The 25,721-nt window shown below is 42.5% G+C and overlaps 1 protein-coding gene across 1 annotated transcript; it reads left to right on the top strand.

Annotated features, from left to right (window-relative positions):
* The first annotated feature begins 20,925 nt into the window (after positions 1 to 20,925).
* On the top strand, positions 20,926 to 24,580 carry LOC140007251 (uncharacterized). The gene is made up of 4 exons (XM_072049954.1): positions 20,926 to 21,015; positions 23,295 to 23,461; positions 23,562 to 23,724; positions 24,164 to 24,580. Exons 1-4 carry the CDS (start codon positions 20,926 to 20,928, stop codon positions 24,578 to 24,580), a joined length of 837 nt encoding a protein of 278 aa, XP_071906055.1.
* The last annotated feature ends 1,141 nt before the right edge of the window (positions 24,581 to 25,721 follow it).

Raw genomic sequence — 25,721 nt, forward strand, 5'->3', positions numbered from 1 at the left:
CATTTTCACTAAACGTGGGTCTATCCCATTTACATTTCAATTCGGGTCTATCCCGTGGGTCTATCCCATTTAAATTCCTGTTCGGGCCAGTCCCGTTTTTAATTTTCTGTTCGGGTCAGTCCCGTTAAATTTCTGTTCGGGTCAGTCCTGTTTAAATTTCTGCTCGGGTCAGCCCCGTTTTAATTTCCTGTTTGGGTCAATCCCATTTCACAGTTTGATAAAGGGGTCAGTCCCCGTTTTTAAAGCGTCCATTTGTTTGAGACGTTTTCACCGCCAAATAACACAGGTAAGTATTTGTTGTCTACTTCTTTGTCTCAAGTTTTTCCAAAACTCAGACAAAGAGGGGCAAACTGTAGACACCAAAATTTTGGTGTTTTATTATTTATTTATTATTCATTTTTTTATTTATTCTATTTTTTATTTGTCACAATTAGTCTATTTACTTTTAGTTTTTTATTTTTGGTCATTTTAGCATCGAATTTCTCAAAAAGGAAAAAATAACAATTTTGTTTTATTTGGTTTTATTTATCTATTTTAGTCATTTCTACTTAATTTATCTTTTATTTTTGTTTGGTTCATTTAGAAAAAAAAAAGAAAAGAGGAAAAAACAATGAAAATGGAAAATGAAAAATGAATTGGATTTTATACTTTGTTATTTCTAGTTTATTCATTGTTGGTTTTCATTTAATTTTATGACCATTTTGTTAAATTATTTATAAAAAAAAAAAGGCGCCACGGCATGCAAGCTGCGTTTTGTCGCAGCTTGCAAAGGACAGTCGCACGTTTCATCTGATGGCCTAGGTTTGGAGAGGAATCTCCTCTTCCATCCTCACCCTTGAGGTGAGGGTTTATGGATTAGGAAGTCATATAAAAGGGAAGAAAACAGCAGCCGCAAGGGGGCTTTAGAGGGGGGACGGCTAAGGAAAAATGGAGAAGGGAGAGAGCAGAGAAAAGTTTGGGGGAAGTTCTCTTGACGGCAAAACTAGAGAGGGGGTGAGAAGAGAAATGCCGGGAGGGGTTTTGGGCTGAGCAAAAACAGGGGAGAGAGCAGGAAACTGGGAGGCTGGGAAAAACTGAGGGCTTGGAGAGCTTCATCTGGTAGAGGAAGTGGCGGCTGTTATCAAAGGAGAAAAGAAAACAACAACGGCAAGAGACGAACGGCAGGAGGAAAAACAGTGTGAAGGCTGGAAATTTGAAAAGAGAAGATTTGGGTAGCGGCTAAATCGAGACCGAAAGGGAGGCTAGTTGGTGTCTGGAGTTCGAAAGAAACTTGGAGAGTTGAGGTTTTAGAAAATTTGAGAGAAGGAAGAGTAGAATAGAAGGTGAGAGGCCGAGAACTCCATCAGAGGAGGCAGCTCATTTTTGGGTGGTCCTGGGGCGTTGCTCATCCCAGAGTACTCACGGTGTTCAACTCCCAAAACAGCAAATGAGGTAACATTGATTTCTCATCTTGTGCATTCTTCTCCCTGAGGTTTTGTTTATCGGCCGGATCTTGTGATTGAGATTATGCAGGCTGCATTTCTTTTAGCTTTACATGATGGCTGTCTCTGCTTCCTATCCTTTCCCTTCGCCCGTTTCATTTTGTCCAAAGACTTGTCTTGTCTGTGAGTTGAAGAGCCAAGATGATGCTTGGCAGTCTTGTCGGAAAGGCTGTATCTTTGATTCCCATTTTACTTAGTTTCAATTTGTTAGAATCTGTGGAGTCTGTTTGAAAGAGCTTGCTGCAACAAGATCGAATCTTTCGGCTCGTTGCGGCAGTTTAGTCATGTCGTTGCTTTTTCTTTGTTTTACTGAAGCTGTGATTCGTTTGACATTGATTGTTTTGTTGTCTATAATTGAGTGAAATGTCATGAACTATATCTGGAGTTAGGAATGTGTTTGGATGAGAAATTTATGGCTGATGAACACTATAAGTGTAGCTAATCATGGCTGGAAAAATTGCAGAAAACTTGCGGCACCTTTTCTTTTTCCTTCTATTGTTGTTTTGCTGTTTACTTTCATCCTTGATGGTCAGCTTTAATTTTGGTTTCAATCTTGCAATGAAGTTACATGTTTAATCGATGACGGATAGGAAGAAGCTTGTTATTTAATAAACCTGTTGCATGATTAAAACGAATGAAGTAACGGCTGGAAAAATTGAAGCAACCTTGGTTGGAATTAGTAGAATGCATGAGCTTCTTCATGTCTATTTGCGTGATGTCCTCTTGTATCCTGGCTAGGTTGATTGTCCAAGTTATGTTTTTGTGTTGTTTAGTTTAAAGGCTGGGATATTAGATCAAGGAAGCTTTGTTTAAGGCATGTGATCAAATCTGAAGTTGGGTGTTTGCCAATGAAACAAAATGCAGCAGCCTTGTTCGTTTCTTTATTGCAGAAAGCCTGCTATGTGACTGCATGAAACTTGCATAAAAAATTCCTTTTTCCCTTGCTGTTGGACAACTCAAATGTTCGGTTTCAATTCTACAACAAGAGCATGCACTTCGTTTAGTTGGTGGTTTGAAGCTTTGGTAATTGCTGAGTTAGCTTGCATGGTGAAATAAGATAATAAGTCACGGCTAGAAATTGCAGAAGCATTCTCTAAGTTGCTGTGCATGAATTTTGCATGAAAATCTTTCAAAATATTTGCATTCCAACCCCTCAAGTCCTCTTTTGTTATACTATGGCTCAGTTATGTTTTCATGTCTTGCAATTAAGTACTAAAGTAGTTGCATTTTAACCTTTACTTGACTTTTCCTTTGCCTTTAGACCCTTGAATTTCCTAAAAATGTTTAATTGAGCTTGAGTGTTTGGCTAATGTTCACAATTTAGTCCTTGGTAGTTTTAATTTTGAAATTGCTTGCTTTGCTTCAATCAACTACTATGTCTTGTTTCCATTGCTTCAATTCATGATTTAGTGGCTTTAGGATCATGTGAGCTTGGTATTTACACTTTTCTTTTAATTTTTCTCAATTAAAGAGGTACCTTGACTTTTTTATTGTTTTGAAGCCATTTTTCTTTCATTTGGACACCATTCCAAGGGGGCAGTATAATTTCTTTTATCCCTTTTTGTGTCTCTCCTATATGATCTAATGTGCTAAGTGAAATTTGCATGTTTAATTTGCTTTCCTTGCCTCCCTTTAGTTCCTTTACTTTATTTACTCTTGCTTTTAGTAAGTTATTTTTTTAATGGGGTATGTGTACACCTCTTGGCTTGTAATAGTTAGGGATTTAATTATTTTATTCTTTTTCCCCTTTTAGATTGTAGTAGGCCTTCCCCCCTAAAAATGTAATAGTTAGGGCCTTAATTGCTTTGTGTGACTTGCATGCTTAAGTGCTACGTGTTAACTTGCTTTATTAGGCTCTTGCATCTAGTCAAGCATGCTAAGTGTTATGTGTTAGGTGTTTATGAGTGTTTGGCATGTCTATTTGCTTTCTATAACCATGAATGAATGTGATGGATGAATGTACGTTTCCACTAGTCCAACGCTAGTAGGAATTCATAGAATGGGCTAGTCCAACGCTAGACCCTTAGGGATTTCCCCTCGTTAGTACATATTTGTGTGTTCATTACATGTCATGCATTTTTCTTAGTTTATCATTTGGCATGCTCCTCAAACCCTTTTCCCTCCATTTTAGGATTTTTACATTTTATGCTAGTGATAGGGTTCATTTGCTTGAGAGTCCCCTTAAATATGGGATATAGACGAGTGTGGCTTTTTCTAAGCCTTAGCACGCTTGTATTCCCTCTATAAAAGGGCAAATTGAGTCACGATTTAGGTCTCCCCGTACCCAATATGCATGAATTCCCTAGGCTCATGCATTTTTAAATCCACTCTACCATTTTATACCCTCATCACACTTTCATTTTTCCTCCCATTTTGCACACGTGCACCTTTATGTTTCTTCACTTGCACATGAACACTTTTATCATCACTTGCACACATGCACTTCATATTATCATTTCACATACCGTACCTTACCCACTCACGTGCACATTTTCATTTACATATTTATTGTCTTTTATTACTTTTTCAAACTCATGTCCTCACATTGCATACATGCATTCCATTCATTTGCATCCCACTCGCATTATTCATGACTTCTTCAAAGGATCGTTATTGGGCTTCACAATTAATGTGATTGGCACCACTCAACCTTTGAAGAGAAATTTCCCCCAATACCCCTAAGTCTAGGGTTTGCATTCATGTAGTGCATCCAAATGTAATAAATTCTTTGGTTAAAACAAGAAAATCTTTGATTAAATCATGCAACTAGCCTTGGCTAGGTCAAAGGGGTGCCTTGGATTTTATCCTTGCCTTCCCCTTTGTCAAATGTGACTCCCGAACCTTTTTCTTTGGTTTACGTGGACTAAGAGTCGTTTAAAAGGGGTTTCTTACTACTTTTTCCTATTTTTTTCTTTAAAAATTCATTTTTTGGTGACTTGGTACACCTTAGTTCATTACCAAGTGGCGACTCCAATTTTTATTTCAAAAACCCTTTTTAAACTATAATTTTGGGTCAAATCGTCGCATTCTCAATCCCCCATTTAGACCCATTTTTTCTTTTGAATCACAATTCATTTTCCAATCACAAAAAATACATTTTTAAAATCATTTATTTATTTATCAAAAAATGGGGCGCGACACCGCGGATGATGCCAGCTCCAACGGGAGCAGTTGACTTTCTTTGGTAGAAGAAGCGAACTGAGGAGCAGGAGTCGAACCCCTGACCTGGTGAAACCCCTTCCATGGGACAATAGAGGGGGACCCACACGCACAGGGATATATGTATAAATGTAACGTAGAATACTGGATAGCATACGAGTATTCGTACGTATGTAACACATAGGGATTAAATGCAGCAGTGACACGTGTAATAGATACGCAGCAGGAAAATAAAAATGTTCAATTGATTTCATCCTCAAACAAGATGCGTACAAATTCGAAATTTGCTTCAGTGCAGCTGATCCAAACAGGTGGCAGCGACCTACACGCTAATTCTAGAGTTATCGGACTAATGATGCCCAAATTATATTTTCTTTATTGATGATCACTATGGTTGGGCCTAGTGATATTTTTTATTGGGCCTGGTGCGAGACCCAATGACATTTTAAACGGCCCACTGGATTAAGAAATTGAGAACATGCGATCCATATATTCAGATATTATTTATTAGGCCTGTGCGAGGCCCACTCGAAATTAAGTGGCCTAGTTGGGCACTAACTGAGCTGTTGAATCCAACGGCTGTTCAATCTATTGGGCCATTATTCATTGGGACTGATGAGAGGTCAATAGACATTTTAAACGACCCATCTGATCAAGAAATGTGAATTATGTTGGGCCATCTATACGGATGGCCCAGACTGCGATAACCCTAATTTTATTCATTTATCTTCCCCGGAAAGTGCAGCGGTACACAGATAGCTTGCCTTGTCAGTTGAGAACCTTCTCGAACCTCAAGGTTCGAATGATTTAGAAATGATAGAATTCCCTCACATACAACATCAATTCGATTCTAATCGATGCTTCATGACTGAGAGAATGAAGCAGGTGAACTACCTTCGAAGTGCAATTCTTGCATCTTATGCAGAAATAAGGTTGGAATCTGGAAGATCTTGGTATTTCCATTGAATATTGCCCTCAAATCTTGGTTTTGATCAACATGAGACAATTGGGAGGTAATGGATTCTATGTTTTCTGGTGAGAAACAATGGATTCAGTCGAAGGGAAGACAATGGTAAATAGTCACTAGTTCTACCCAGATGACGTCACCCAACCCAATAGAATGACGTCACCCAACCCAATACAAAGTATCCGTTGTATTGGGCTGACTGGGTAGAGTGCTACTTAGGATGGTGTGTATACGTGGCATGCTGTGGTTGGTCTGAGCGTCTTATAATATTACAAAGATACTCGGGGGCAGACACGTGGACGGTGGATAGGGGGCCACGTCACCCCCCATGGAAAAATTGGACGGTTGAGATCTACTGAACCCAATGGCATTTTGGTAATATAGTGGAACAGTCTGCCTGGCAAACCCCAAGTATCGGAACGTGGGCCGCTGTACTCTTTTTCCAGGTGGCCTTCGGCCACTGCCCATCCGGCAGAGCTGGGCTCCGCACTGATGCACAGTGCCATCGGGTGGAGCCGCACAGTAGCCTTCGGCACTGTTGCAATTTGAATTTAAAACTTAAATTCAAAATTGATTTTCGGATTTTTCTTCCTCGACACGCCCATTCCAGTGAGCTTGTCGATACGGTGCGTTTTGAAGGCCAGGAAGAAAATGGCAAACATCAGGAACATGGCAGGATTTTTCAGGGTCGTGAGGGACTGCGGCATGGAGCACGTGGCGCTCCTCAGCATGTACTTCGCACTTTGCATGGGGAGTCATCGATTCATCCGCGAATTGGACCTGCTGTTCAGGACAGTCAAGGAGCTCAAGGGAGCTCTGTCGGATTCAGAGGATGCCACGGATGATGCCAGTTCCACTGGGAGCAGCAGACTTTCTTCGATGGAAGAAGCGAACTGAGGAGCAGGAGTCGAACCCCCTGACCTGGTGAAACCCCTTCCATGGGACGATGGAGTGGTACCCATACGTACGTATATATGTAACGTAGAATACTGGATAGAATATGAGTATTCGTACGTATGTAATACATAGGAATTTAATGCAGCAGTGACACGTGTAATAGATACGCAGCAGGGAAATAAAAATGCTTCAATTCATTTCATCCTTAAACAAGATGCGTACAAATTCGAAATTTGCTTCAGTGCAGTAATTCCAAACTCGTGGCAGGGACCTACACGCTAATTCTAGAGTTATCGGACTAATGACGCCCAAATTAGATAACTGGCTTGTTACGAGAGCCCTGACCCTATTATTAATCCTAATGGGGTCCACTGCCTTGAAGGGCCAGGGAGTCCTGATGAGGAGTCGTGCCCACATCTTGTCGAGATGCAGCCTCGTGCGTAGGTTGTGATTTGCCCGAATTGACACCGACCAAGTGGTCGGACTTGCCTAGAACATGGTGAAGTGAAGGGGATCCTTCTGGAACTCCCAGGAGTAACTTCCATGCCACATCAAGGCTCAGAACGTGGTGTCCCTGGTTGCATCCATTGCTATACAGGATGCAGCAGCCATACACGAATTGAACTCTCGTGGTTTGCCTCTTCTTCCTCTTGGATAAATGGTGCCTAATCTTGATATCTGGGGGCGAATTGGTGCTATTCGACGAAGGAAAATGCCGCATTATGCTAAATAGAGCTGAATCATCAGGATGAGACGGAGTGCATTTAAATAGCAATTGACATGAGAATTGCTGAATACACTTCTGAGAGTTATATATTTTCTTGACTGATGATCACTATGGTTGGGCCTAGTGATATTTTTTATTGGGCCTGATGCGAGACCCAATGACATTTTAAACGGCCCACTGGATTAAGAAATTGAGAACATGTGATCCATATATTCAGATATTATTTATTAGGCCTGTGCGAGGCCCACTCGAAATTAAGTGGCCTAGTTGGGCACTAACTGAGCTGTTGAATCCAACGGCTGTTCAATCTATTGGGCCATTATTAATTGGGCCTGATGGGAGGTCCATAGACATTTTAAACGACCCATCTGATCAAGAAATATGAATTATGTTGGGCCATCTATACGGATGGCCCAGACTGCGATAACCCTAATTTTATTCATTTATCTTCCCCGGCAAGTGCAGCGGTACACAGATAGCTTGCCTTGTCAGTTGAGAACCTTCTCGAACCTCAAGGTTCGAATGATTTAGAATTGATAGAATTGTCTCACATACAACATCAATTCGATTCTAATCGATGCTTCATGACTGAGAGAATGAAGAAGGTGAACTACCTTCGAAGTGCAATTCTTGCATCATATGCAGAAATAAGGTTGGAATCTGGAAGATCTTGGTATTTCCATTGAATATTGCCCTCAAATCTTGGTTTTGATCAACATGAGACAATTGGGAGGTAATGGATTCTATGTTTTCTGGTGAGAAACAATGGATTCAGTCGAAGGGAAGACAATGGTAAATAGTCACTAGCTCTATCCAGATGACGTCACCCAACCCAATACAAAGTATCCGTTGTATTGGGCAGACTGGGTAGAGTGCTACGTAGGATGGTGTGTATACGTGGCATGCTGTGGTTGGTCTGAGCGTCTTATAATATTACAAAGATACTCGGGGCAGACACGTGGACGGTGGATAAGGGGCCACGTCACCCCCATGGAAAAATTGGATGGTTGAGATCTACTGAACCCAATGGCATTTTGGTAATATAGTGGAACAGTCTGCCTGGCAAACCCCAAGTATCGGAACGTGGGCCGCTGTACTCTTTTTCCAGGTGGCCTTCGGCCACTGCCCATCCGGCAGAGCTGGGCTCCGCACTGATGCACAGTGCCATCGGGTGGAGCCGCACAGTAGCCTCACAGTAGCCTTCGGCACTGTTGCAATTTGAATTTAAAACTTAAATTCAAAATTGAATTTCGGATTTTTCTTCCTCGACACGCCCATTCCAGTGAGCTTGTCGATACGGTGCGTTTTGAAGGCCAGGAAGAAAATGGCAAACATCAGGGACATGGCAGGATTTTTCAGGGTCATGAGGGACTGCGGCATGGAGCACGTGGCGCTCCTCAGCATGTACTTCGCACTTTGCATGGGGAGTCATCGATTCATCCGCGAATTGGACCTGCTGTTCAGGACAGTCAAGGAGCTCAAGGGAGCTCTGTCGGATTCAGAGGATGCCACGGATGATGCCAGTTCCACTGGGAGCAGCAGACTTTCTTCGATGGAAGAAGCGAACTGAGGAGCAGGAGTCGAACCCCCTGACCTGGTGAAACCCCTTCCATGGGACGATGGAGTGGTACCCACACGTACGTATATATGTAACGTAGAATACTGGATAGAATATGAGTATTCGTACGTATGTAATACATAGGAATTTAATGCAGCAGTGACACGTGTAATAGATACGCAGCAGGGAAATAAAAATGCTTCAATTGATTTCATCCTTAAACAAGATGCGTACAAATTCGAAATTTGCTTCAGTGCAGTTATTCCAAACACGTGGCAGGGACCTACACGCTAATTCTAGAGTTATCGGACTAATGACGCCCAAATTAGATAACTGGCTTGTTACGAGAGCCCTGACCCTATTATTAATCCTAATGGGGTCCACTGCCTTCAAGGGCCAGGGAGTTTTGATGAGGAGTCGTGCCCACATCTTGTCGAGATACAGCCTCTTGTGAAGGTTGTAATTTGCCCGAATTGACACCGACCAAGTGGTCGGACTTGCCTGGAACGTGGTGAAGTGAAGGGGATCCTTCTGGAACTCCCAGGAGTAACTTCCGTGCCACATCAAGGCTCAGAACGTGGTGTCCCTGGTTGCATCCATTGCTATACAGGATGCAGCAGCCATACGCGAATTGAACTCTCGTTGTTTGCCTCTTCTTCCTCTTGGATAGGTGGTGCCTGATCTTGATATCTGGGAGCGAATTGGTGCTATTCGACGAAGGAAAATGCCGCATTATGCTAAATAGAGCTGAATCATCAGGATGAGACGGAGTGCATTTAAATAGCAATTGACATGAGAATTGCTGAATACACTTCTGAGAGTTATATATTTTCTTGACTGATGATCACTATGGTTGGGCCCTAGTGATATTTTTTATTGGGCCTGATGCGAGACCCAATGACATTTTAAACGGCCCACTGGATTAAGAAATTGAGAACATGTGATCCATATATTCGGATATTATTTATTAGGCCTGTGCGAGGCCCACTCGAAATTAAGTGGCCTAGTTGGGCACTAACTGAGCTGTTGAATCCAACGGCTGTTCAATCTATTGGGCCATTATTAATTGGGCCTGATGGGAGGTCCATAGACATTTTAAACGACCCATCTGATCAAGAAATATGAATTATGTTGGGCCATCTATACGGATGGCCCAGACTGCGATAACCCTAATTTTATTCATTTATCTTCCCCGGCAAGTGCAGCGGTACACAGATAGCTTGCCTTGTCAGTTGAGAACCTTCTCGAACCTCAAGGTTCGAATGATTTAGAAATGATAGAATTGCCTCACATACAACATCAATTCGATTCTAATCGATGCTTCATGACTGAGAGAATGAAGAAGGTGAACTACCTTCGAAGTGCAATTCTTGCATCATATGCAGAAATAAGGTTGGAATCTGGATGATCTTGGTATTTCCATTGAATATTGCCCTCAAATCTTGGTTTTGATCAACATGAGACAATTGGGAGGTAATGGATTCTATGTTTTCTGGTGAGAAACAATGGATTCAGTCGAAGGGAAGACAATGGTAAATAGTCACTAGCTCTATCCAGATGACGTCACCCAACCCAATACAAAGTATCCGTTGTATTGGGCAGACTGGGTAGAGTGCTACGTAGGATGGTGTGTATACGTGGCATGCTGTGGTTGGTCTGAGCGTCTTATAATATTACAAAGATACTCGGGGCAGACACGTGGACGGTGGATAGGGGGCCACGTCACCCCCATGGAAAAATTGGACGGTTGAGATCTACTGAACCCAATGGCATTTTGGTAATATAGTGGAACAGTCTGCCTGGCAAACCCCAAGTATCGGAACGTGGGCCGCTGTACTCTTTTTCCAGGTGGCCTTCGGCCACTGCCCATCCGGCAGAGCTGGGCTCCGCACTGATGCACAGTGCCATCGGGTGGAGCCGCACAGTAGCCTCACAGTAGCCTTCGGCACTGTTGCAATTTGAATTTAAAACTTAAATTCAAAATTGAATTTCGGATTTTTCTTCCTCGACACGCCCATTCCAGTGAGATTGTCGATACGGTGCGTTTTGAAGGCCAGGAAGAAAATGGCAAACATCAGGGACATGGCAGGATTTTTCAGGGTCGTGAGGGACTGCGGCATGGAGCACGTGGCGCTCCTCAGCATGTACTTCGCACTTTGCATGGGGAGTCATCGATTCATCCGCGAATTGGACCTGCTGTTCAGGACAGTCAAGGAGCTCAAGGGAGCTCTGTCGGATTCAGAGGATGCCACGGATGATGCCAGTTCCACTGGGAGCAGCAGACTTTCTTCGATGGAAGAAGCGAACTGAGGAGCAGGAGTCGAACCCCCTGACCTGGTGAAACCCCTTCCATGGGACGATGGAGTGGTACCCACACGTACGTATATATGTAACGTAGAATACTGGATAGAATATGAGTATTCGTACGTATGTAATACATAGGAATTTAATGCAGCAGTGACACGTGTAATAGATACGCAGCAGGGAAATAAAAATGCTTCAATTGATTTCATCCTTAAACAAGATGCGTACAAATTCGAAATTTGCTTCAGTGCAGTTATTCCAAACACGTGGCAGGGACCTACACGCTAATTCTAGAGTTATCGGACTAATGACGCCCAAATTAGATAACTGGCTTGTTACGAGAGCCCTGACCCTATTATTAATCCTAATGGGGTCCACTGCCTTCAAGGGCCAGGGAGTCTTGATGAGGAGTCGTGCCCACATCTTGTCGAGATGCAGCCTCTTGTGAAGGTTGTAATTTGCCCGAATTGACACCGACCAAGTGGTCGGACTTGCCTGGAACGTGGTGAAGTGAAGGGGATCCTTCTGGAACTCCCAGGAGTAACTTCCGTGCCACATCAAGGCTCAGAACGTGGTGTCCCTGGTTGCATCCATTGCTATACAGGATGCAGCAGCCATACGCGAATTGAACTCTCGTTGTTTGCCTCTTCTTCCTCTTGGATAGGTGGTGCCTGATCTTGATATCTGGGAGCGAATTGGTGCTATTCGACGAAGGAAAATGCCGCATTATGCTAAATAGAGCTGAATCATCAGGATGAGACGGAGTGCATTTAAATAGCAATTGACATGAGAATTGCTGAATACACTTCTGAGAGTTATATATTTTCTTGACTGATGATCACTATGGTTGGGCCCTAGTGATATTTTTTATTGGGCCTGATGCGAGACCCAATGACATTTTAAACGGCCCACTGGATTAAGAAATTGAGAACATGTGATCCATATATTCGGATATTATTTATTAGGCCTGTGCGAGGCCCACTCGAAATTAAGTGGCCTAGTTGGGCACTAACTGAGCTGTTGAATCCAACGGCTGTTCAATCTATTGGGCCATTATTAATTGGGCCTGATGGGAGGTCCATAGACATTTTAAACGACCCATCTGATCAAGAAATATGAATTATGTTGGGCCATCTATACGGATGGCCCAGACTGCGATAACCCTAATTTTATTCATTTATCTTCCCCGGCAAGTGCAGCGGTACACAGATAGCTTGCCTTGTCAGTTGAGAACCTTCTCGAACCTCAAGGTTCGAATGATTTAGAAATGATAGAATTGCCTCACATACAACATCAATTCGATTCTAATCGATGCTTCATGACTGAGAGAATGAAGAAGGTGAACTACCTTCGAAGTGCAATTCTTGCATCATATGCAGAAATAAGGTTGGAATCTGGATGATCTTGGTATTTCCATTGAATATTGCCCTCAAATCTTGGTTTTGATCAACATGAGACAATTGGGAGGTAATGGATTCTATGTTTTCTGGTGAGAAACAATGGATTCAGTCGAAGGGAAGACAATGGTAAATAGTCACTAGCTCTATCCAGATGACGTCACCCAACCCAATACAAAGTATCCGTTGTATTGGGCAGACTGGGTAGAGTGCTACGTAGGATGGTGTGTATACGTGGCATGCTGTGGTTGGTCTGAGCGTCTTATAATATTACAAAGATACTCGGGGCAGACACGTGGACGGTGGATAGGGGGCCACGTCACCCCCATGGAAAAATTGGACGGTTGAGATCTACTGAACCCAATGGCATTTTGGTAATATAGTGGAACAGTCTGCCTGGCAAACCCCAAGTATCGGAACGTGGGCCGCTGTACTCTTTTTCCAGGTGGCCTTCGGCCACTGCCCATCCGGCAGAGCTGGGCTCCGCACTGATGCACAGTGCCATCGGGTGGAGCAGCATAGTAGCCTTCGGCACTGTTGCAATTTGAATTTAAAACTTAAATTCAAAATTGAATTTCGGATTTTTCTTCCTCGACACGCCCATTCCAGTGAGATTGTCGATACGGTACGTTTTGAAGGCCAGGAAGAAAATGGCAAACATCAGGGACATGGCAGGATTTTTCAGGGTCGTGAGGGACTGCGGCATGGAGCACGTGGCGCTCCTCAGCATGTACTTCGCACTTTGCATGGGGAGTCATCAATTCATCCGCGAATTGGACCTGCTGTTCAGGACAGTCAAGGAGCTCAAGGGAGCTCTGTCGGATTCAGAGGATGCCACGGATGATGCCAGTTCCACTGGGAGCAGCAGACTTTCTTCGATGGAAGAAGCGAACTGAGGAGCAGGAGTCGAACCCCCTGACCTGGTGAAACCCCTTCCATGGGACGATGGAGTGGTACCCACACGTACGTATATATGTAACGTAGAATACTGGATAGAATATGAGTATTCGTACGTATGTAATACATAGAAATTTAATGCAGCAGTGACACGTGTAATAGATACGCAGCAGGGAAATAAAAATGCTTCAATTGATTTCATCCTTAAACAAAATGCGTACAAATTCGAAATTTGCTTCAGTGCAGTTATTCCAAACACGTGGCAGGGACCTACACGCTAATTCTAGAGTTATCGGACTAATGACGCCCAAATTAGATAACTGGCTTGTTACGAGAGCCCTGACCCTATTATTAATCCTAATGGGGTCCACTGCCTTCAAGGGCCAGGGAGTCCTGATGAGGAGTCGTGCCCACATCTTGTCGAGATGCAGCCTCTTGCGAAGGTTGTAATTTGCCCGAATTGACACCGACCAAGTGGTCGGACTTGCCTGGAACGTGGTGAAGTGAAGGGGATCCTTCTGGAACTCCCAGGAGTAACTTCCGTGCCACATCAAGGCTCAGAACGTGGTGTCCCTGGTTGCATCCATTGCTATACAGGATGCAGCAGCCATACGCGAATTGAACTCTCATTGTTTGCCTCTTCTTCCTCTTGGATAGGTGGTGCCTGATCTTGATATCTGGGGGCGAATTGGTGCTATTCGACGAAGGAAAATGCCGCATTATGCTAAATAGAGCTGAATCATCAGGATGAGACGGAGTGCATTTAAATAGCAATTGACATGAGAATTGCTGAATACACTTCTGAGAGTTATATATTTTCTTGACTGATGATCACTATGGTTGGGCCCTAGTGATATTTTTTATTGGGCCTGATGCGAGACCCAATGACATTTTAAACGGCCCACTGGATTAAGAAATTGAGAACATGTGATCCATATATTCGGATATTATTTATTAGGCCTGTGCGAGGCCCACTCGAAATTAAGTGGCCTAGTTGGGCACTAACTGAGCTGTTGAATCCAACGGCTGTTCAATCTATTGGGCCATTATTAATTGGGCCTGATGGGAGGTCCATAGACATTTTAAACGACCCATCTGATCAAGAAATATGAATTATGTTGGGCCATCTATACGGATGGCCCAGACTGCGATAACCCTAATTTTATTCATTTATCTTCCCCGGCAAGTGCAGCGGTACACAGATAGCTTGCCTTGTCAGTTGAGAACCTTCTCGAACCTCAAGGTTCGAATGATTTAGAAATGATAGAATTGCCTCACATACAACATCAATTCGATTCTAATCGATGCTTCATGACTGAGAGAATGAAGAAGGTGAACTACCTTCGAAGTGCAATTCTTGCATCATATGCAGAAATAAGGTTGGAATCTGGATGATCTTGGTATTTCCATTGAATATTGCCCTCAAATCTTGGTTTTGATCAACATGAGACAATTGGGAGGTAATGGATTCTATGTTTTCTGGTGAGAAACAATGGATTCAGTCGAAGGGAAGACAATGGTAAATAGTCACTAGCTCTATCCAGATGACGTCACCCAACCCAATACAAAGTATCCGTTGTATTGGGCAGACTGGGTAGAGTGCTACGTAGGATGGTGTGTATACGTGGCATGCTGTGGTTGGTCTGAGCGTCTTATAATATTACAAAGATACTCGGGGCAGACACGTGGACGGTGGATAGGGGGCCACGTCACCCCCATGGAAAAATTGGACGGTTGAGATCTACTGAACCCAATGGCATTTTGGTAATATAGTGGAACAGTCTGCCTGGCAAACCCCAAGTATCGGAACGTGGGCCGCTGTACTCTTTTTCCAGGTGGCCTTCGGCCACTGCCCATCCGGCAGAGCTGGGCTCCGCACTGATGCACAGTGCCATCGGGTGGAGCAGCATAGTAGCCTTCGGCACTGTTGCAATTTGAATTTAAAACTTAAATTCAAAATTGAATTTCGGATTTTTCTTCCTCGACACGCCCATTCCAGTGAGATTGTCGATACGGTACGTTTTGAAGGCCAGGAAGAAAATGGCAAACATCAGGGACATGGCAGGATTTTTCAGGGTCGTGAGGGACTGCGGCATGGAGCACGTGGCGCTCCTCAGCATGTACTTCGCACTTTGCATGGGGAGTCATCAATTCATCCGCGAATTGGACCTGCTGTTCAGGACAGTCAAGGAGCTCAAGGGAGCTCTGTCGGATTCAGAGGATGCCACGGATGATGCCAGTTCCACTGGGAGCAGCAGACTTTCTTCGATGGAAGAAGCGAACTGAGGAGCAGGAGTCGAACCCCCTGACCTGGTGAAACCCCTTCCATGGGACGATGGAGTGGTACCCACACGTACGTATATATGTAACGTAGAATACTGGATAGAATATGAGTATTCGTACGTATGTAATACATAGAAATTTAATGCAGCAGTGACACGTGTAATAGATACGCAGCAGGGAAATAAAAATGCTTCAATTGATTTCATCCTTAAACAAAATGCGTACAAATTCGAAATTTGCTTCAGTGCAGTTATTCCAAACACGTGGCAGGGACCTACACGCTAATTCTAGAGTTATCGGACTAATGACGCCCAAATTAGATAACTGGCTTGTTACGAGAGCCCTGACCCTATTATTAATCCTAATGGGGTCCACTGCCTTCAAGGGCCAGGGAGTCCTGATGAGGAGTCGTGCCCACATCTTGTCGAGATGCAGCCTCTTGCGAAGGTTGTAATTTGCCCGAATTGACACCGACCAAGTGGTCGGACTTGCCTGGAACGTGGTGAAGTGAAGGGGATCCTTCTGGAACTCCCAGGAGTAACTTCCGTGCCACATCAAGGCTCAGAACGTGGTGTCCCTGGTTGCATCCATTGCTATACAGGATGCAGCAGCCATACGCGAATTGAACTCTCATTGTTTGCCTCTTCTTCCTCTTGGATAGGTGGTGCCTGATCTTGATATCTGGGGGCGAATTGGTGCTATTCGACGAAGGAAAATGCCGCATTATGCTAAATAGAGCTGAATCATCAGGATGAGACGGAGTGCATTTAAATAGCAATTGACATGAGAATTGCTGAATACACTTCTGAGAGTTATATATTTTCTTGACTGATGATCACTATGGTTGGGCCCTAGTGATATTTTTTATTGGGCCTGATGCGAGACCCAATGACATTTTAAACGGCCCACTGGATTAAGAAATTGAGAACATGTGATCCATATATTAGGATATTATTTATTAGGCCTGTGCGAGTCCCACTCGAAATTAAGTGGCCTAGTTGGGCACTAACTGAGCTGTTGAATCCAACGGCTGTTCAATCTATTGGGCCATTATTAATTAGGCCTGATGGGAGGTCCATAGACATTTTAAACGACCCATCTGATCAAGAAATATGAATTATGTTGGGCCATCTATACGGATGGCCCAGACTGCGATAACCCTAATTTTATTCATTTATCTTCCCCGGCAAGTGCAGCGGTACACAGATAGCTTGCCTTATCAGTTGAGAACCTTCTCGAACCTCAAGGTTCGAATGATTTAGAAATGATAGAATTGCCTCACATACAACATCAATTCGATTCTAATCGATGCTTCATGACTGAGAGAATGAAGAAGGTGAACTACCTTCGAAGTGCAATTCTTGCATCATATGCAGAAATAAGGTTGGAATCTGGATGATCTTGGTATTTCCATTGAATATTGCCCTCAAATCTTGGTTTTGATCAACATGAGACAATTGGGAGGTAATGGATTCTATGTTTTCTGGTGAGAAACAATGGATTCAGTCGAAGGGAAGACAATGGTAAATAGTCACTAGCTCTATCCAGATGACGTCACCCAACCCAATACAAAGTATCCGTTGTATTGGGCAGACTGGGTAGAGTGCTACGTAGGATGGTGTGTATACGTGGCATGCTGTGGTTGGTCTGAGCGTCTTATAATATTACAAAGATACTCGGGGCAGACACGTGGACGGTGGATAGGGGGCCACGTCACCCCCATGGAAAAATTGGACGGTTGAGATCTACTGAACCCAATGGCATTTTGGTAATATAGTGGAACAGTCTGCCTGGCAAACCCCAAGTATCGGAACGTGGGCCGCTGTACTCTTTTTCCAGGTGGCCTTCGGCCACTGCCCATCCGGCAGAGCTGGGCTCCGCACTGATGCACAGTGCCATCGGGTGGAGCAGCATAGTAGCCTTCGGCACTGTTGCAATTTGAATTTAAAACTTAAATTCAAAATTGAATTTCGGATTTTTCTTCCTCGACACGCCCATTCCAGTGAGATTGTCGATATGGTGCGTTTTGAAGGCCAGGAAGAAAATGGCAAACATCAGGGACATGGCAGGATTTTTCAGGGTCGTGAGGGACTGCGGCATGGAGCACGTGGTGCTCCTCAGCATGTACTTCGCACTTTGCATGGGGAGTCATCGATTCATCCGCGAATTGGACCTGCTGTTCAAGACAGTCAAGGAGCTCAAGGGAACTCTGTCGGATTCAGAGGATGCCACGGATGATGCCAGTTCCACTGGGAGCAGCAAACTTTCTTCGATGGAAGAAGCGAACTGAGGAGCAGGAGTCGAACCCCCTGACCTGGTGAAACCCCTTCCATGGGACGATGGAGTGGTACCCACACGTACGTATAAATGTAACGTAGAATATCGGATAGAATACGAGTATTCGAACGTATGTAATACATAGGAATTTAATGCAGCAGTGACACGTGTAATAGATACGCAGCAGGGAAATAAAAATGCTTCAATTGATTTCATCCTTGAACAAGATGCGTACAAATTCGAAATTTGCTTCAGTGCAGTTATTCCAAACACGTGGCAGGGACCTACACGCTAATTCTAGAGTTATCGGACTAATGACGTCCAAATTAGATAACTGGCTTGTTACGAGAGCCCTGACCCTATTATTAATCCTAATGGGGTCCACTGCCTTCAAGGGCCAGGGAGTCCTGATGAGGAGTCGTGCCCACATCTTGTCGAGATGCAGCCTCTTGCGAAGGTTGTAATTTGCCCGAATTGACACCGACCAAGTGGTCGGACTTGCCTGGAACGTGGTGAAGTGAAGGGGATCCTTCTGGAACTCCCAGGAGTAACTTCCGTGCCACATCAAGGCTCAGAACGTGGTGTCCCTGGTTGCATCCATTGCTATACAGGATGCAGCAGCCATACACGAATTGAACTCTCGTTGTTTGCCTCTTCTTCCTCTTGGATAAGTGGTGCCTAATCTTGATATCTGGGGGCGAATTGGTGCTATTCGACGAAGGAAAATGCAGCATTCTGCTAAATAGAGCTGAATCATCAGGATGAGAAGGAGTGCATTTAAATAGCAATTGACATGAGAATTGCTGAATACACTTCTGAGAGTTATATATTTTCTTGACTGATGATCACTATGGTTGGGCCTAGTGATATTTTTTATTGGGCCTTGTGCGAGACCCAATGACATTTTAAACGGCGCACTGGATTAAGAAATTGAGAACATGTGATCCATATATTCGGATATTATTTATTAGGCCTGTGCGAGGCCCACTCGAAATTAAGTGGCCTAGTTGGGCACTAACTGAGCTGTTGAATCCAACGGCTGTTCAATCTATTGGGCCATTATTAATTGGGCCTGATGGGAGGTCCATAGACATTTTAAACGACCCATCGGATCAAGAAATGTGAATTATGTTGGGCCATCTATACGGATGGCCCAGACTGCGATAACAATAATTTTATTCATTTATCTTCCCCGGCAAGTGCAGCGGCACACAGATAGCTTGCCTTGTCAGTTGAGAACCTTCTCGAACCTCAAGGCTCGAATGATCTAGAAGTGATAGAATTGCCTCACATACAACATCAATTCGATTCTAATCGATGCTCCATGACTGAGAGAATAAAGAAGGTGAACTACCTTCAAAGTGCAATTCTTGCTTCATGTGCAGAAATAAGGTTGGAATCTGGAAGATCTTGGTATTTCCATTGAATATTGCCCTTAAATCTTAGTTTTGATCAACATGAGACAATTGAGAGGTAATGGATTCTATGTTTTCTGGTGAGAAACAATAGATTCAGTCGAAGGGAAGACAATGGTAAACAGTCACCAGGGCAGTCGAGGAGCTCAAGGGAACCCTGTCGGATTCAGAGGATGCCGCGGATGATGCCAGTTCCACCGGGAGCAGCAGACTTTCTTCGATGGAAGAAGCAAACTGAGGAGCAGGAGTCGAACCCCTGACCTGGTGAAACCCCTTCCATGAGACGATGGAGTGGTACCCACACGTACGTATAAATGTAACATAGAATACTGGATAGCATACGAGTATTCGTACGTATGCAATACATAGGGATTTAATGCAGCAGTGACACGTGTAATAGATACGCAGCAGGGAAATAAAAATGCTTCAATTGATTTCATCCTTGAACAAGATGCATACAAATTTGAAATTTGCTTCAGTGCAGTTGATCCAGACACGTGGCAGGGACCTACACTCTAATTCTAGAGTTATCGGACTAATGACGCCCAAATTAGATAACTGGGTCGTTACGAGAGCCCTGACCCTATTATTAATCCTATTGGGATCCACTGCCTTCAAGGACCAGGGAGTCCTGATGAGGAGTCGTGCCCATATCTTGTCGAGATGCAGCCTCTTTCGAAGGTTGTAATTTGCCCGAATTGACACCGACCAAGTGGTTGGACTTGCCTGGAACGTGGTGAAGTGAAGGGGATCCTTCTGGAACTCCCAGGAGTAACTTCCGTGCCACATCAAGACTGAGAACGTGGTGTCCCTAGTTGCATCCATTACTATACAGGATGCAGCAACCACACGCGAATTGAACTCTCGTTGTTCGCCTCTTCTTCCTCTTGGATAAGTGGTGCCTAATCTTGATATCCGGGGACGAATTGGTGCTATGTAAGCGGAGGTACTTAAATCCAAATAAATAAGTAAGAACTTGTTTCGTCGTTCAAAACCACAAATTTCGCTGTCATAAACCTAACAATGCTGTGCCACTTCCCAATTGGTTGTACGTAAGCTTCATCTTGTTCAGTTGCCTGGCTAAGCTGAGGTTCATATTTAACAACGCAGCAATTGTCATCCCAGTGACTAATGACGTTCATCGATCAATCAACGATCCCTAGTATCTCATCCGCACACAAATTTCGGGGGACAAAGGGAACAGGGCATGCTGAAAATTCACATAATGCACAATGTAAAAAAAAACCAAATATGGAAACCTAGTATGTTATATAACGGAAAATCACCATTTAAACAGTAACACTCCGCCAGTTGGGCGAACTCAGTGGCACGTGCGGCAACCACCGGTTGACAACGGATGGACAAAAGGCAATGCCACAGCAGTGGCAACCACAAATACAAGAGACTGTAAACGAGCCTTAATGGGCATTCTATCCTTACGGACACCATAGTCCAGTACTGTACTGGGGGGTGGGGTTTGGAGGGAATGCGATCAATGCCAACACATTAATTCACGGTTTCAGAACCAGAACAAGGACTACCGCCACCACAGCTACCACAGCAATGTTAAAGATCGTCACGTTCGTTTGCATGCTTCTCGGTTCAGCTATGATGGCAGACACCTCCGCCGCGGGTGTATTAGTGACCGGGGCGGTACTTGACGGGGCGGGATCTGGAACTTCAAACCCTGTTGCTCGTGCAAACTCATCACACCAGCCAATGAACGTTCGACAGGGCCTCTGCAATACAACTACCTTAGCAATCCGAAATTAATGGAAGAAACAGTTCTACCGAACAACATACCAGGGCGTTAGCGCAGCGATAGTAGTGGTGCCCCCTGTTTGCTTCAAACTTCCAGACAACACAAACTGCACAGTTTCGACCACAATTGCAATATAATATAGGCCCGACCGTGCTATTGACCGACCCGGCTGAAGACGAAGAAGCCATTCGCCAAGATTAATCTCCTCCGCGACACCGCCTAACTTTATCTCTGCCAAACACAAGGACACAGCGCTCCCACGGTGTCGACGGACAGCGGCTTTAACAAGAATTTGGGGGCTGGAGGGAATAGGTTTTTGCCAACAGTAGTCAACACATTAGTTTGCTTATTTGGGTGTGGAATGAGGTTATTGCTTGGTTGAGTACTTGGAGTCTCCCATCATGTATAGTTGATGTTTCGGAACGAATACAATAAATATGAATAATCTCACAAACCTCCCCTGAGATTGATTTAAATTTCACTGGCATCCCCTGGCATTTAACAGAAATTTCACTGACCTCCCTTACTCTATTGCGTTTTTGGTAACAACACAGTCCAAATCTGATTACAATATTATTTTCATGTGTGAGAAGGTATTTTTATTCCATGGATGCCCCTTTGGTCCTTGTATTGGTAGAAGATTGAAAGAACAATAAATTATTAGAATGATTACTAAAGTTGAGGGGTTATAAGTAAAAAAAAAATTGTAAGCACCAGATGTGCTAGGAAAAATACCGATTTTCACAAATTTTAACTCAACTACTAGGTTAGCTATTTAACATAAAATAAGTAAGTAATTAAACTAATTAAATGGAAGAGAGAGAGAACTAATTAAATGGAAGAAACTCGTAATAGAGGAAACCTATACAAAACGAATATTAGTATATCAGCTTTTAAATTTTACTCACGTAAACTAATTGACAATTCCAAAAGCTGGTTGGTAATTACATTTAACGAGAATAACAGAAATTTAATATGTAATGAAGGTGATTAAAAAATTATTACTGCTAGGCGGCAATAGAAGAAGTAATTTGGCGCCAATTTTTGAAAGTTAAATTTATGTATTTAACATAAATTGAATATGTGAAAGTTAAAAAAAGAAAACGAAATAGCGCATGACATACCAGCTCTATATGGCAAACATTGTACCTTCTTTTTATGGGAAACATACCAGCTCTTTATAGGAAAAAATGGTTAAATAGCGGCCAAAGGAAAACTAATATGTTTTGTACCAACTTTTTATGGGCAACATACTAGCTCTTTATAGCAGCAAATACCGGCCAAGACAAAACTAGTATGGTTTTTATTTCACATAAAATAAATATATGACGGTTTAGGAAAAATTGAACAAACAACGCTTACTATACAAGCTCTTAAAAATAAAGTGGCATGTTTTGTAGTACGTTAAGGTTCGGATTTTTTTTGGAAACATACCAGCTCTTTATAGGGAAAAAGGGTTTAATAGCGGCCAAAAGCAAACCTAGTATGTTTTCAATTCAATTATAGTATTTCATTTTATTAGTTTATAACAAAAAATAATACTTAGAGAAAAGCCTTACAGAGGAAAAACACCAGCTGTTTATGCCATTTATCGCAAACAGTAGTCAACACCAGCTCTTTATGCCTCTTCTCAATTAATGGGTTCGGGTTACGACGTTCGTGGCAGCATACGAGGAGTCGGTCTGGCGGGAGTATATGCATCGGACGCGACCTTTTGGTTGCCATTTACCCAGCCCGACCTGTATGCCAAATCTGTGCTACCGACTTCTATGAGTTGGTTGACGACTACAGGTACGAACTAACCCTCCCTGTTTATCACTGTGGAACCTCCTCTGCTATGCGATGAACACCCGTAAATTTACGATGTACCCTTTTCATTTCAGGACTGTTCATGTTCCCTTGCTATCGGTGTATTGTTACGGTTCGGAAGAATTGACCGTATTCACACATACGTTGGTCGGTTTGTAAAATTGTTTCGGATGACAGTTTTTTTACGACAGAATGTTGCGTCGTTTGCAGGAGAAGTCACCACTTTCCCATTTTTGTTCGAATGAATGCTACGGTTAGTCGGATGTCCAGAAATTTGGGATATTACACCTGATCAATCATTATTGGATTTTATGAGGAAGTAGTTGTTGTTTGAAGTTTACTCCATTCTTGGGGCTTTCAGGGATTCACTCAACTGTGCCCAGTAAAAGGAGTTAACCGGTCATGGCCAACGAACAAAAAAGGAGTTCAGGAACCTCCATTTTTCTCCCTTCCGACCGAGGTGCTATCCGAGGTGCTTGCACGTGTCGCATCTTCTTCGTCCACTGATCTTTTCCGGGCAAAACTGTGGTTCGTTCTGCTATCGATGATACAAACAGGAAGAGGCGTATTCTTGTTCCATTCTGTGCTTTTCGTTTTAGTTTAATAGATCATTTCTATTATTTTGCAGCTGTAAGTTGTTTTACGAAGTTTCGGACGCAAACAACATTTACCAGCGGGTGTCACTCGACAAGTTTGAAATCGTTTCGTGGCAAAAAAATGACAAAGTGTCGAGGTTCTTGAAGAAGTGTAGAGAAAGCAAAAATCCAGAAACCTTGTATCGAAAAGGAGTGGTAAGCATCGGGCCAATAAAACTGAGTTCCTTGAATATTCTACCTTTTCATTTGAAGTTGGTAATGAACAATTTAGTCATGTACAGTATAACTCCTGGTCAACGTTACAACAAGTTGGGTTGCTTTGGAACGTAAGACGCAATAGTTATGGGAAAATTCGGTAATGTTTTAAATGGAATAGTAATGAACTAACATTCCATGAGCATACTTGAGTTACAAAATTTTTAGACTAAGCTCACATCATCTCTTTCATTCGAACTTCATTGTGATTTTAGTCAGCACACTTCACCCCCAAAAGATTGGCCTACAACAGGTTACTGAAGCTTTGGGCCCCAGTAAATAACTGTTGTCCCGCCGCCACTGTTCTGCCTGCACTTTTAAAACTTTTTCCTTACTCTATTTTACGTAATACTGTAATATCAACCTTGGCACTGCTTAGGTTGATTTTTTTATGGATATGCACGAGGACTCAACATTGGAATGCGTGGAAGAAGCTGCTAATTCAGGCCATGCCAATGCTGCATATGCGTTGGGAATAATTTACATCTTTGTTGGTGGGGACGAGTTAAAGCGCAAAGGTATGAGACTGCTCAAGAAAGCCAGAATTCTGAAAGGCAGAGTGAAAATTTGCCATGACAATTTGCTAGCGCTACTGAGGATGATATGGGTCAAGAATCCTGTGTTTCTAAACCCAACGCCCATTTGTTGTGCCATGACACATGAGAGGAAAACATCTTCATGGCCTATGGATGCCGATGAAGTGGAGGAGAGTACATGTGAAGGATGCGCTTGCGATGAAGAAATTGGAGCAATTTGTGCTGCCCTGCCTTATCGTCAGTGTAAGATTGAATGTTGACAACTCCTATGACTGCACAAAATTTTCACCATCGTGTACAAATTAATTATGTTTGGCAACTGAATTGACCGCTACTTCTTACTCTTCTAATATTACTGGTATGAAAAGTTAAATAGCTTGTCTTGGCCCTTGTATGTTCTGACTTTTTCTCGAATCATTAATTAAGTTAGTATACGATTTTCTAAAAATCCGGTGCGTTAACAAAAGATTAGCACACTGAAATACGATTGGTTTTTCAGGGGGGTCGGACGAGATTGGGCGATGGTCTGTAGGGCTCGTTACGCTCTATATTTACCAATGTACATATACACGGTCGAAGTACCTTCAGTACAAAACTACATACATATGCAAACTCAACAAAACGCCGTTGTAGAGAAACGTGTACGAAATGTAAGAATAAAGGATGATAGTTAGAAGGTACAGAGGGAACTCCTCAGCAGTGATCTACATAACGGATACTGTATTGAAGTGAGAAGTTTACTAACTACATACGAAATGGTGGTAGATTAGATACTGCAAAAAAATTTACATATGGAAAAAATGGTACTCTGTTCTTATAATGGAGGAAAGTCATAAAGAGCTTGTCTTTTAAGAGAATGTGATACTATAATGAATAGACCATGATTTGATTTATGAAATTATCCAAAGAAAATTTAGAATGAATTTGTCAATTTAATTAATTAATTATTATACATATTCATATAATGCATTATATAATTATGCTAATATATTAGTATACGTATAAGTAATAGGAATCATTATAATTATATAATATTATATTACTATATACACATATATATTATAATTATATAATATAATATTACTATATACACATATATATTATAATTATATGCACATATAAAATACATTTATAAATATACATAAATAGTCATATGTAAATATATATTATAACAATATTTATAATATACATTTATAAAAATATTAATTAATATATAATATACTTTATAGTCATATAATATATTAGTATAATTATACAATGCATAACATAAATATATATAATAATGACATAATTTTCTTTGGATAATTTGATAATCCAAATCGTGGTCCCAGTCTGTAAAGTATCACTTTGTCGTAAAAGACCAACTCTTTATGGCCTTCCTCCATTATAATAATAGAGTAC

Source organism: Coffea arabica, chromosome 5c, assembly GCF_036785885.1.
Source record: "Coffea arabica cultivar ET-39 chromosome 5c, Coffea Arabica ET-39 HiFi, whole genome shotgun sequence".
In the NCBI taxonomy this organism is placed as follows: domain Eukaryota; kingdom Viridiplantae; phylum Streptophyta; class Magnoliopsida; order Gentianales; family Rubiaceae; genus Coffea; species Coffea arabica.

Bases quoted from the DNA above. Each gene is read 5' to 3' on its own strand.
- LOC140007251 (XM_072049954.1), top strand. From the start codon at position 20,926: ATGTTAAAGATCGTCACGTTCGTTTGCATGCTTCTCGGTTCAGCTATG. The intron at 21,016-23,294 runs GTACTTGACGGG...TGGGGCTTTCAG, and splicing joins GTGTATTAGTGACCGGGGCG to GGATTCACTCAACTGTGCCC. The intron at 23,725-24,163 runs GTAAGCATCGGG...GGCACTGCTTAG, and splicing joins CCTTGTATCGAAAAGGAGTG to GTTGATTTTTTTATGGATAT.